This window comes from Hipposideros armiger, unplaced genomic scaffold, assembly GCF_001890085.2.
Source record: "Hipposideros armiger isolate ML-2016 unplaced genomic scaffold, ASM189008v1 scaffold_919, whole genome shotgun sequence".
Taxonomy (NCBI): Eukaryota; Metazoa; Chordata; class Mammalia; order Chiroptera; family Hipposideridae; genus Hipposideros; species Hipposideros armiger.
The window spans coordinates 66,138-78,524 of record NW_017732269.1 but is presented as its reverse complement, the minus strand read 5'-3'; the positions used below and the strand labels follow the sequence as shown (position 1 = coordinate 78,524).

General features: G+C 37.5%; 1 protein-coding gene across 2 annotated transcripts in view; it reads left to right on the top strand.

The window, feature by feature from the left end:
- Positions 1-12,387, top strand: part of IARS1 (isoleucyl-tRNA synthetase 1) — a 77,256-nt gene that overhangs the window by 5,328 nt on the left and 59,541 nt on the right. For both annotated transcript variants that reach the window (XM_019630524.1, XM_019630523.1), the window contains exons 2-6: positions 3,012-3,137; positions 5,995-6,151; positions 6,410-6,529; positions 8,540-8,622; positions 11,848-11,965. In XM_019630524.1, the coding sequence (XP_019486069.1) occupies positions 3,019-3,137; positions 5,995-6,151; positions 6,410-6,529; positions 8,540-8,622; positions 11,848-11,965 (597 nt within the window). In that variant the 5' untranslated portion in view covers positions 3,012-3,018. The remainder of the gene's footprint in view (positions 1-3,011; positions 3,138-5,994; positions 6,152-6,409; positions 6,530-8,539; positions 8,623-11,847; positions 11,966-12,387) is intronic.

The following is a 12,387-nucleotide window of genomic DNA, read 5'->3' as shown; positions in this document are numbered from 1 at the left end:
TCACTAGAAAATTTTATGAGTTATGAGCCATTTTCACAGAAAGCTTAAATATCCTTTTTTATTTTTTTTTAAATTGGGGAGCAGTATGTTTTTCCAGGACCCATCAGCTCCAAGTCAAGTAGTTGTTTCAATGTAGTTGTGGAGGGCACAGCTCAGTGGCCCATGTTAGGATCGAACCAGCAACCTTGGTGTTATGAGCACTGCTCTCTAACCAACTGAGCAACCGGCCACCACTTAAATATCATTTTCAAAAAAACAAAAGATGAAAAGGATTCCTGAATAACGGTCAGAACAGTTTCAGAATAGTGATTCTCAAACTTGGATGTGCATACTAATCCCCTGGAATCTTGTTAAAAATGTAGGTTCTGACTCCTCATTCAGAGGTGGGGCTGGTGAGTCTACTCTAATAGCTCCCATAGGTCCTGGTAATCATCGGACCAACCTTAAGGAGCAATAGAGGTAACAGAAGTAAATGTGTTCATATCTAAACATCTACTAGTCTTCCAGTGAGATCCCTTGTTTCTGTTGGTCTGTAATAAGGTAGCCACTAAACCAGTAGGATCTAATAAATCAGTAAATGCACAAACTAATACCTCTTTCTGTTCTCAAAAGGCTGTAAAAAGAGCTGAAGATCCAAAATGCTTTCAACTTCTATTTAGTACCTTTTAATTTTTTTTTCAAAGATTTTATTGGGGAAGGGGAACAACGTTGGGTAATCGGGGAAGGGGAACAGACAAGTTGCTGTCCTTTTGTTCTTCAGTCTAGTTGTGGAGGACACCGCTTCACTGGCCCATGTTGGTATTATTGCGCTCTTCCCGGGTGACGCAGTCACTCGCTAGCCATTGGACGGACGGCTCACAGTAGCTCACGAAAGCTCATGCCCTCTGCTGGCCAGCCCCACTGCAGCCTAGCAGCCCAGCTGCAGGTCGAGCTGTTTTTCACCATCTTAGCTGTAGAGGGTGCAGCGTCACTGGCCCTAATGTGGGATCCGAACCGGGGCCCTGCTGCTCAGCTCTTAACCAACGCACCGGCCCTTTATTTAGTACCATTTAATGGCACATTCTAATCAGAAATGGATAGTTGAGTTAATTAAATGGCCCACCTGTTCTTTTGTTATTTTTTTCCTATGTAAAAACTTAACAGCACTCTCACATCTCAGAAATAAAGGAAAGAAAAGGAGAGACTAAGCTTTGAAGAGGAATGGGCTTCAGAATGCTCACTAGGTAGTTAAGCCATGGATTAGGCAAGTGTTTCTACATGAGGTAAAACTCTTAAAAGGACATTTTAAGACCTCTTTCACTAGTGACTAAATCAGAGAAGTATAGGGTTTGTCATTTCCAAAAACCATGAATAAGCAATAAAAGGGATAAAATTGAAAATTGGAATGAGCTAGGAATTATTTGAATGTGAGAGCCTCATCTTTTGAACTTCAGTTTTTTTTAGACCTTACTTATTATTCCTCAATAACAAGTTGTTGTTATTGACGCTAACAAAATGAGGTTATTTCAACAGAAGTGCTTTCTGTCCTGTGATTGTAGTTATGAAATCTTACCTACTTTGAGATATTTTTTTTTCAGATTATTATTTTTTATTTTTATTGTGATTTGATAGAATTCCCAAGATTTTCTTGTTTACTTTTAAAAGTATATTGTCTACAATCACAAAATATTATACCACAGTTGAAAAATAGGTGAAGAGTATGATTTGGACACAACTTTTGCAACAATTTAAAAAATAGCATATATTCCTATTTTACACTGTTTATAAAAATAACTCAAAATGGATCAATGAGCTAAATACAAGAGAAGAATTCACAACCTTGTTTTAGGTAATGGTTTCTTAGATCAAAAGCTCAAGTAACAAGACAAAAAATAGATAAACTGGACTTCAACCAAAATTAAAAATGTATGTGCTTCAGAGAATACCATGAAGAATATAAAAATACAACCCACAGAATGGGTGAAAATTTTTGCAAATTATGAAACTGATAATCAGGGGCTTGTGTCTGGAATATATAAAGAACTCTTACAACTCAACAATAAAGAGACAACCCAGTTAAACATTGGGCAAAGGAGGGATAGACAGTTCTCTAAGAAGATACAAAAGTGACCAATAAGCACATGCTCAACATCACTAATGATTAGGGAAATGCAAATCAAAACCGCATTGAGATACCACTTCCTACCTACTAGGATTTCCTATAATCCAATAATGGATGATAAGGCATGAGGACTTAGAGAAACTGGAATCCTCATTGACTGCTGGAAGATTGTAAAATGATGCAGCAGCTTTGGAAAACATTTTGGCAGTTTCTTAAAAAGTTAATTACAGAGTTACCATATGACCCAGCAATTTCACTCCTAGATATGTACCCAAGAAAACTGAAAATATGTGTCCACACAAAAACTTATGCATCAGTAGTCATAGCAGCATCATTCATAATAGTCAAAAAGTGGAAACAGTCCTATTGTTCATGAACTGATGAATGGATAAACAAACTATGATATATCCATACAATTAAATATTATTCAGTCATCAAAAATAATGAGGTATGTATACATATTGCAACATGGATGAACCTTGAAAACATAATTCTAAGCAAAAGAAGCCAGACAAAATAGGCTGTAAATACATGATTCCATTTATATGTAATGTACAGAATAGGAAAATCTATAGAAGCAGAAAGCAAATTTATGGTTGTCAGAGGGATTGGGAAGAAGGGAGTATAAGTTTTCAGAGGGCAGGGAGGGAGCAGTGATGAAAGTGTTCAGGAATTAGAACATGGTAATGGTCACACACACTTGTGAAAATACTTTTTAAAAGCCATGGAATTGTACACTTTATAAAGGTGAACTTTATGGTATGTGAACTTTACCTCAAAAAAAACTGTAATTATTTTTAAAGTACCATGTAGTATTATACATAGTAATATGTACAGTCATTTTAATATGTGGTACTCTGTTATTTGTAGACTTCTTTTTTGAGAATAATAAATTTTATTTCTCTTGCAGCAGCATAATGGTTCAACAAGTTCCAGAAAACATCAATTTTCCTGCCGAAGAAGAGAAAACCTTGCAGTTCTGGTTCAAATTTAACTGTTTTCAAGAATGCATAAAGCAATCAAAACATAGGCCTAGGTATGTGAATTTCTTTGGTAAAGGTAGAGTCCTTAAGAATAGTAATTTCTTAGACTGTGTTCCATTAAGGCAGGAACTTTTTATTCATCTTTGTATTCCCAGAGTCTCCTAGCTCTTTATATAGTGGATATTCTCAGTAGTAGGTATACATGGTGTGATTAAACAATACAGTGAATGTTTAAAATTTTTTTTTATTGGGGAACAGTGTGTTCTTCCAGAACCAATCAGCTCCAAGTCAAGTCGTGGTTTTCAGTCTAGTTGTGGAGGGTGCAGCTGAGCTCCAAGGCAAGTCATTGTTTTCAACCTAGTTATGGAGGACACAGCCACTGGCCCATGTGGGAATCAAACTAGCAACCTTGGCATTACAAGCAACATGCTTTAACCAACTGAGCCAACTGCCCACCCACTGGCAGCTCAGCTCCAAGTGAAGCTGTTGTCTTCAATCTAGTTGTGGAGAGTGCAGCTCACTGTCCCATGTGGGAATCGAACCAGCAACCTTGGTGTTATGAGCCCACACTAATCACCTGAGCCAACCAGCTGCACCTGAATGTTTAAATTTCTTTTTTTTTTTTGGTAAAGATTTTATTGGGGAATTGAGGAAGGGGAACATTGTGTTTTTCTAGGACCCATCAGCTCCAAGTCAAGTTGTTGTCCTTCGATCTTAGTTGTGAACGGCGCAGCTTAGTTCCAAGTCCAGTCGCCATTTTCCATCTTGTTGCGGGGGGCGCAGCCCACCATCCCAAGCAGGAGTCAAACCGGCAATCTTATTGCTAAGAGCATGCATTCTAACCAACTGAGTCATCCAGCCGCCTGTCGGCAGCTCATGGCTGCCCAGCTCAAGGTGCCATTTTCAATCTTAGTTGCGGGGGTGGGAGCCTGGGGCGCAGCCCACCATCCCATGCAGGAATCAAACCAGCAACCCTGCTGCTCAGCGCTCGCGCTCTAACTAACTGAGCCACCTAGCCAGCCCTGAATGTTTAAATTTTTTTAAAAAAATTTATTACAGTAAAAGACACATTGCCATTAATCCCCCTTAAAATACTCCCCCTTGCTTCAAACACACTTATCCCATCGTTCTTGCCACTTTCTGAAGCAGTTCTTGAAGTAAGTGTCTTTAGTTGTGCTGTCATAGCTGCCTCATACTGAATTGATTCAAAATGTTTACCTTTCATGGTCACTTTGACTTTGGGGAAGAGCCAGAAGTCACACGGTGCCAGATCCAGTGAATAAGGTGGATGAGGACACACTGTAATATTTTTATTTAACAGAAATTGCTATACCAGAAGCGATGTGTGACACGGAGTCTTTCCATTGTGATCACAAAATATGGGGACTGCTGCTGCTGAGTGTCATCCAACAAAAAGGCAGGGATCTTCAGTATGGGAAGTGGCACGTCGAACCTTAGTAACAGTGTGTGACAAGTTTCATCTTGTTTGGTGCAGTCAGTCAGGTGTGAGCTACAATTGACAGAAGGTGTGTTTTAAAGTGTGCCCTAAATCATCCTCCATCATGACAACACTCCGTGCCACACCTCATTTCTGGTATATGGCAGTTTCTGTCAAATAAAAACATTACAGTGTGTCCTCATCCACCTTATTCACCGCATCTGGTACCGTGCGATTTCTGGCTCTTCCTCAAAGTGAAAATGATTGAGGACATTGAGGCAGCCATGACAGCGCAACTAAAGACACTCACAAAAGAGAACTTCCCGAACAGCTTCAGAAAGTGGTAAGAATGATGGGATAAGTGTGTTTAAAGCGAGGGGGAGTATTTTGAGGGGGATTAATGGCAATGCGTGTTTTCATGTAATAAATGTACTTTAATTTAAACATTCACCGTATTTTGTTATCACACCGTGTACATTAAATGAGTGAGTTCTTAATTATTAGGGTAGATTCAGTTTCTTTAAGAGTTCTTCTGAATAGATTAACTTAAATGTTCTAATCAAATTCTGATGTTCTAAAACAATTCAGATTTGGACTTGTTGTTGAATAGAGTTTATATGTCACCCTCTTTCCACTTTTCTCATTATCACCAACCTCATTAAAGTATTTAGACTACTACCATGTTTCCCTGAAAATAAGACCCAACTGGAAAATAAGACCTAGCATGATTTTTCAGGATGCTTGTAATATAAGCCCTATCCCAAACATAAGCCCCAGTTAAGATCATCAGCCAGACATCACTGTTTGAATAAATGTAGATTTTTGTACATGAATAAATGAATAAATGTTGATTGTTGGAGCAAAAATTAATATAAGACCTACAGGGAAACACAGTAGTAGCCTCCTATTAGGTTAATTCCTATCTCTAGTCTCCATTCACCTAAAGACCAGTCCCTCCTTTAATTACTGTTTTTATCATGCATCTCATGTGCTCAAAAACTTTATGAGATAGGCACTTATTGCCTCATTTTCCTGATGAATAACTTCATTCAACATCAGTATGAATAACTTGGATTGTGTCGTGGTACTATTGATAATAAATGAAGAATGAGGGCCGGCCGAGTGGCTCAGTTGGTTAAGAGCTCACTCAAGAGCTTGAGCTCTGAACAACAGCAGTTTGATTCCTGGCCCAAGCTGAGCAGCCGCTGAGCTGCCAACCGGTGACAGGATGGCTCAGCTTAAAAAAAAAAAAAAAAAGTATAACTGAAGAATGGATGGCCCAATGGAGGTCTCTCCAGCTTAGCTGTAGACCGCTAGTAAATACCTAATGAGTTATATCTGAATTTCCTGGTCTCACTGCTTTTCTTCTCCCTGAAGACTCCACTGTCACAGGAGCCATCTATTGAAAAATGTTGTCCTAAATTTTTGCTGTCTATTTTAAAGTAGCTTAACATTTTTATTACTTCTGTCAGATTTACCTTCTATGATGGCCCTCCTTTTGCAACTGGACTGCCTCACTATGGACATATACTTGCAGGGACAATTAAAGACATTGTTACAAGATATGCTCACCAGAGTGGGTTTCACGTTGACAGAAGATTTGGATGGGATTGTCATGGCTTACCTGTGGTATGTTTGAGTCACCAGCCTTGTGATGTTTTGATTTTTTAAGCATTCAATTTCATCATATAATGTGTTAAAGTATGATGAACTTTTACTATAACAAACCTTTTCTTCTACTTCATTTCTATAATACTATTTATAGTTCATTTTCTCTGTAGATTTTCTGAAAACTAATTTATTTAAATCTGTTTTATTTGCTAGAGCTGCTGAATTGCACTTGTTTCATAGGTCAGGGTTGTTAACAATCTTACCGTAAATTTTCAGGAATATGAAATTGATAAGACTCTGGGAATCAGAGGACCAGAGGATGTAACCAAAATGGGGATTGTGGAGTATAACAATCAATGCCGAGCAATTGTGATGAGATATTCTACTGAGTGGAAGGTATGTTGAGTTATTTTCAGTAGACTGAACAAGAGTTTTAAGTTTAAATGGGAGTTGAAATAGTTTATGGCCCTTTTGCTTATTATGCTCTCAAAGTATAGCTGTCCATGTAAGGCTGTTAAATAAGAGGGCCGACCATCCTTTTAAAGGAGTGTTTAGCCTCCATCTCCAACCCTATTAGACTATAGCTTAAACTGAAGCCTCTCTTATTTCTGTGTGCTTGATTAGTCTTCCATATTTAATCTTCTACCTACTTACAGTATATGATAGGACTCAGGCTGTCCTAGCTAATAGAGTAACTTAAACATTGTAATAAAAAAATTCAGACATTCAAATTAATTCAAATTTGGACACACTGTTATATTAATTTGACTCCTACCTTGCCCACTTCTCTTAGTAGTAGAGCTCCCACAGCTGGTACCTTTTAAGTAACTGTCAAGTGCTGTCAGAGCTCTCTTGTTCTTTAGAAACAAAGGTCCTCAACTCCTTATTTTCCTCCCAGGCTCCTAGATTGATTAGTATGTCTGTGCAACTGAAAGACATGTCTGGCTTTTGTTTTTTTCATCTTCTCTGTGTTTCCACTTTGGCTTCTTGAACTTACTGTCCTTCAGAATTCCCAGTTCTGCCAATGGTTTCAGTCTTCCAGGCTTCAAACAGTATTCCTCATGATCAAATCAAATACCAGATCGTGCCAGGTCTTTCTTCTTAATATCTCTTATCTAGTCATTTATTTTCATTCCTCCAACCTTTCCCTAGCCTCTCTCCCACCATTGTCTCTATTTCTCTAACAGTCTCCTCTAATTGGTCTCTTGCTCATGTTCTTTCCACTCAGCCTGCTAAGTTATCTCTCCCACAAGACTCTGTGCATCTAGCTCTTTCCTGCTCAAAACATTGAGTAGCTTCTCTTGGTTGGTGAATAAAATTTTACTTTATCAACCTGAAAATCAAAGCTTCTCAATTTTCTCCTAACCTAACTTTCTTTAATCTAACTTTCTTAAGTGGTCACCAGTAGGGGAAAATCTTGATGATTATAATATGCTTGTGGGCCTTTTTTTTTCCTTCAAAATAATTTTTTAAATTTTCATTTTGAAATAATTTAGATTTATTAAAAATTGCAAAAGTAGTCTGGAGTTCTTCTAAACCCTTCACCCGCTTCCCAGCTAACACCTTCAATAGCCATAGTATAATTATCAAAAGCAGGAAATTAACATTGATACAATACTTTATACCTTATTCAAATTTAACCAGTTGTCCCACTAATTTTATTTTTGAACCAAGATCCAGTTTAGAAGCACACATTGTATTTAGTTGTCATACCTTCATAGTTTCCTTTAATCTGGAACATTCCCTTAGTCTTTCTTTGTCATTTATGACCTTATCACTTTTAAAGAGTACATACAGACCAGTTATTTTGTAGAAAGTCCCTCAGTATCTGATATTTCCTCATGATTCAGTATAGGTTTTGCATTTTTGAAAAGAATGTTTCAGAAGTGACATGCCCTTCTAAGTCTATCATATCAAGAGGCTAATAATGCTGATATGTCTCATTGGTGATGTTAACTTTGCTTACTAAGGTGTGACCACTGTCAGGTTTCTTCATTGTAAAGTTGAAGTTTTTCCTTTGTATTTAAGAAGTATCCTGTGGGAAGATTCTTTGCAAATAACCTGTTTTTTTTTATACTTTAACTCAGTGATTTTAACATCTGTTGATAATTTGTGCTAACAGCAGTTATACCTGTGGTGTTTTCCAAATGGCAGTTTTGGTAGATTTTTATAAAGGAATATTAATACTTGTAAATAACATTATTTGCATATAGGATGAATGCCACAAAAAAAAGACAAACTAGTTCTTAACCTTACTTAGTGTGTTGATTGTAATATAGATTTACTTGAACCATTGATTGTTCTGTTTTCTCAAAATCATTGTATGTGGTGATAATAGAAGTAAAACACATTGATGTACAATAACAAATATCATTCTCTAATAACTCTAATATTTATATTTTTAAGTCTACTGTTACCAGACTTGGTCGATGGATTGACTTTGACAATGACTATAAAACTCTGTATCCTCAATTCATGGAATCTGTCTGGTAGGTTTATTTGAAATTATAAATATGATAAATATTCTGTTATATTAGTGAAGAGATTCTGTAGCATGAATCAGTTTTCAGGTCCATAATTATTTATCTGAAATCTTTGGGGATGGATATGTTTGGTCTTGTTTTTAAAGACTTAAAGACTTTATTTTTATAGAGCATTTTTAGGTTCACAGCAAAATTGAGAGGAAGGTACAGAGATTTCCCATATGCCCTGTGCCCCCATGACGCACAGCCTCCCCCACTGTCAATATCCCAACCAGATGGGACATTTGTTACAACTGAACCTTCATTGATACATTATAGTCGCCCAAAGTCCATAGTTTACTTTAGGGTTCACTCTTGTACATTCTATGACTTGGGGCAAATGTGTAATGACATATCCATCATTCTAGTGTCATACAGCGATTGTTTTTTTAATTCAGTAAATTTTAGATTCTAGATAGGTAATAAGATATGCATATAATTCTGTTGTATATAATGGCTCCAGAAGATTGAGCAGCAACCTGTAATCAAATACATTAGTATTTCTGCATCAGAACATACAGTTTTTCACACTAAGTAGAATAAAGAACATAAATGACCTGATATCATTTAAAGTTTTGTTTTGTTTTTTGCCAAATGGATTGATAAGAAAATTTAGGGAAATGTGGGTTTCAGAAGTTTGTTTTTTAAAGAATTAAGTCTAAGAGATTGTGTACTTGAATTTTATACTGAGAGAAAGGTGTATAGTGTGGTCATTATTCCATAAGTTTCAAATGGATTTTTCTTCTTTTCACTATTATAAGACAACTGTTGCAGTGCCAGTCTTCATAGGTGATTTAATTTGAGCCTCCTACTATAGTGTGAGAATCACTACATCTCATTAGTGGGTAAGCAGGCACCATTATTATGGTTGTAAAATGTTCTCTGTACATAACTCAGGCCTTGAGGAGGTCCTGCTTTTATTGAACTATGTGTAATTCCAGGGGAGTTGCAAAGGTCTTTCGTAGGATGCACTTTCATTACACTGTATGGTAGGTGCTGTGGCTCCTTCTGCCTTCCTGTCCGCCTGCTCACATTTGTTAGTTGGCATCTGGTGCACCAGCTGGCACATGTTCTTTGCTTTTGAGGAGCTGCATACCTGGGGACAGTTCTCGGACCCTTTGGCTCTGATGTGCCCCTGTGCACGTTATCACCAGACCCATGGACCCAAGGGTAGAAGCTGATCAGATTGTTTGACATGCCAGGGACTTGGGCCCGGGGGCTTCCCATTCACTGAGCAGTTGGAGTTCTCAGGGTTAGAGCATCTCAGCACCAGGATTTGTGTTAAACATCCGAAAAACAATGTACTATTTATGGTCTAGATCGGGGTAGGCAAACTTTTGAGATGGAAGAGCCACCAGGAGTCAGCAAACTGCGGCTCACAAACTGTGGCTCTGAAGTAAAATTGAAAATGAAAATAAAACTATCATAGCTTCATTCATAAAATTTTTACAGGATATTATTCACATAATGGTGATTATGTAAAAATATATTTATGGCTCTCAAATAATTTTTAAATTGTTATGAGGGACAGAATTGGTTCTTACAGGGGTCAGCAAATGTTTGAGACCAAACCAAAGAGCCTCATGTGGCTTGCGAGCCGCTGTTTGCCGACCCCTGGCTCTAGATCAAAGCTGTTGAGCACTTAAATGTGGCTACTGCACTTGAGAAAGTGAATTTTTTTTTTTTTTTTTTTTAGCTGAGCCATCCTGCTACCTGTTGGCAGCTCAGCGGCTGCTCAGCTCGGGCTGGACTCGAACCGCTGTTGCTCAGAGCTCAAACTCTTGAGTGAGCTCTTAACCAACTGAGCCACTCGGCCAGCCCGAGAAAGTGAATTTCTAATGCTAATGAATCTAAATTTAAATGAGCACCTGTGGCAAGTACCTGCATGTTGGGAAATACAGCTGTGCATCATACTTCTTAACTTACACAAAACATACTTGAATTGGGAAAACAGTTTCTAAAGATGCTTGGTATTAGTTTGTTAATATTCCTGAGGAAGGAACATGTTGGTATTTAAATAAGACACATAGACCTAGGGTGAATATAAAAAATAGTAGGAGCTACCTTTACTACATAGTAGCAGATGCCAGCATTAGTAATGGTGACAGTTTAGATTGAGTTGATGCTTTTGAGTATGTGAAGGAGTTCCTCATGAATTTTCCTAGATCCAGACAGTCCTGTGGATTGGGTTAGGAACCTGTTTAGGGAGAAGGCAAGTGACTGTGACTTGCCTGAGATTACACAGCTAATTTTATGGCTCTTAGGCTTGAAAACTGGGTGTTATGATATCAAATCTAACACTCTTCCTCTAGTTCCCGATGAATGTTCTTGCATCAAAGTATATAATTTAAGATCGAGTTTAAACTTGGGAAATGTGTTATAAAACATCACTTTTTAAGCTTTATTTAAAGCCAAAGGAATAGCATGGAAAAATATGCAGTTTTCACAAAAATCTATTTTAGCAAAGGGGAGAAAGTTTAATGCATTTATTGTGACAGGCACATAGGACTTGGACTATAAAAAAATTAATTTTAAAATGGCACCTGTGCATTCTGGCATCCAGTTAGGAGAAGTGAGTAGTCACCACGGGAGAACCTGGGATGACTGTTATTGACATTTGCAGTGCCTTGGTACAGTGAGCTTAAAGCAACATGTATATTCAGTAAAAGTTTTTGAGTAGCTGTAGGAGAGATCCCTGGTTCTACTCTCAGTGGTTTATACTTTTTAAGTTGTTTTGTAAAGCTACCCATTATAGTGAAATTTAAACAATATACCAGAAAACTACTAAGAAAAACAGAAACTGAAATTCCAGCCATAGTTAAGATATTAGTGAAAATCTATTTTTTATCATTCCTAAAAAAAATGTAAATATGTATACTCATATCCACAGTTTTACATAATTGTACAGTAATTTACATTATTGTACAATATGGTGTCAGTTAACTTTTTCAGTCAACATTAAATCATGAACATCTTTCCATGTCAACAGATATTAGCACTTCTATGTCTACATAAATGTCTAATTATACTGATCTGTTGTAATTTACCAGGTAGTCTTCAGTTGAGAGACATTGTGTTTTCACCTCTTTGGTTTACACAAACTATAAACAGAAACCAGCATAAATATTTGCATTTGGGGAAACAGAATTTTGGTTTATAATCATTGTAAAACTTTGTCTCTTTATTTGCTAGGTGGGTCTTCAAGCAACTCTATGATAAAGGCCTTATTTATAGAGGTGTGAAAGTCATGCCTTTCTCTACGGCGTGCAACACTCCACTTTCCAATTTCGAATCTCACCAGAATTACAAGGTGTGTATAGCATCATTGGGACTTGAGTTACATACGTGGAAGTTAGGTGACGGTGGTGACCAAAGTCACTTCTCCAGAGGTGGGACGTCAGACTGGGGAGCCTTGACAGTTTGGTCATTTCTTATGAGTGCTGCTAATGTCGCCAGTCGCTGAACCAAGGCTCTGTTAAGATTAAAAACGAGGGATTTTCCCCCATGAGATTTGCGAGTGATGTGTCTTAATATAATAGGTTGTGCTTGTTTTGACCATATTTTTGTGTCTCTCTTTGGTTAACAAGTGCAGCTCTGCCCTGTTTACCTCTAGTTTCTGTTTCACAGGGGTTGTTGGTTTGGGTGATTGTTATGCCTCATCTGGGACCTCATAGTTTATTTATGTGTTAAAGGTATTTGGAAAAAATTCTGATTTGGGATCAGTACACAGTA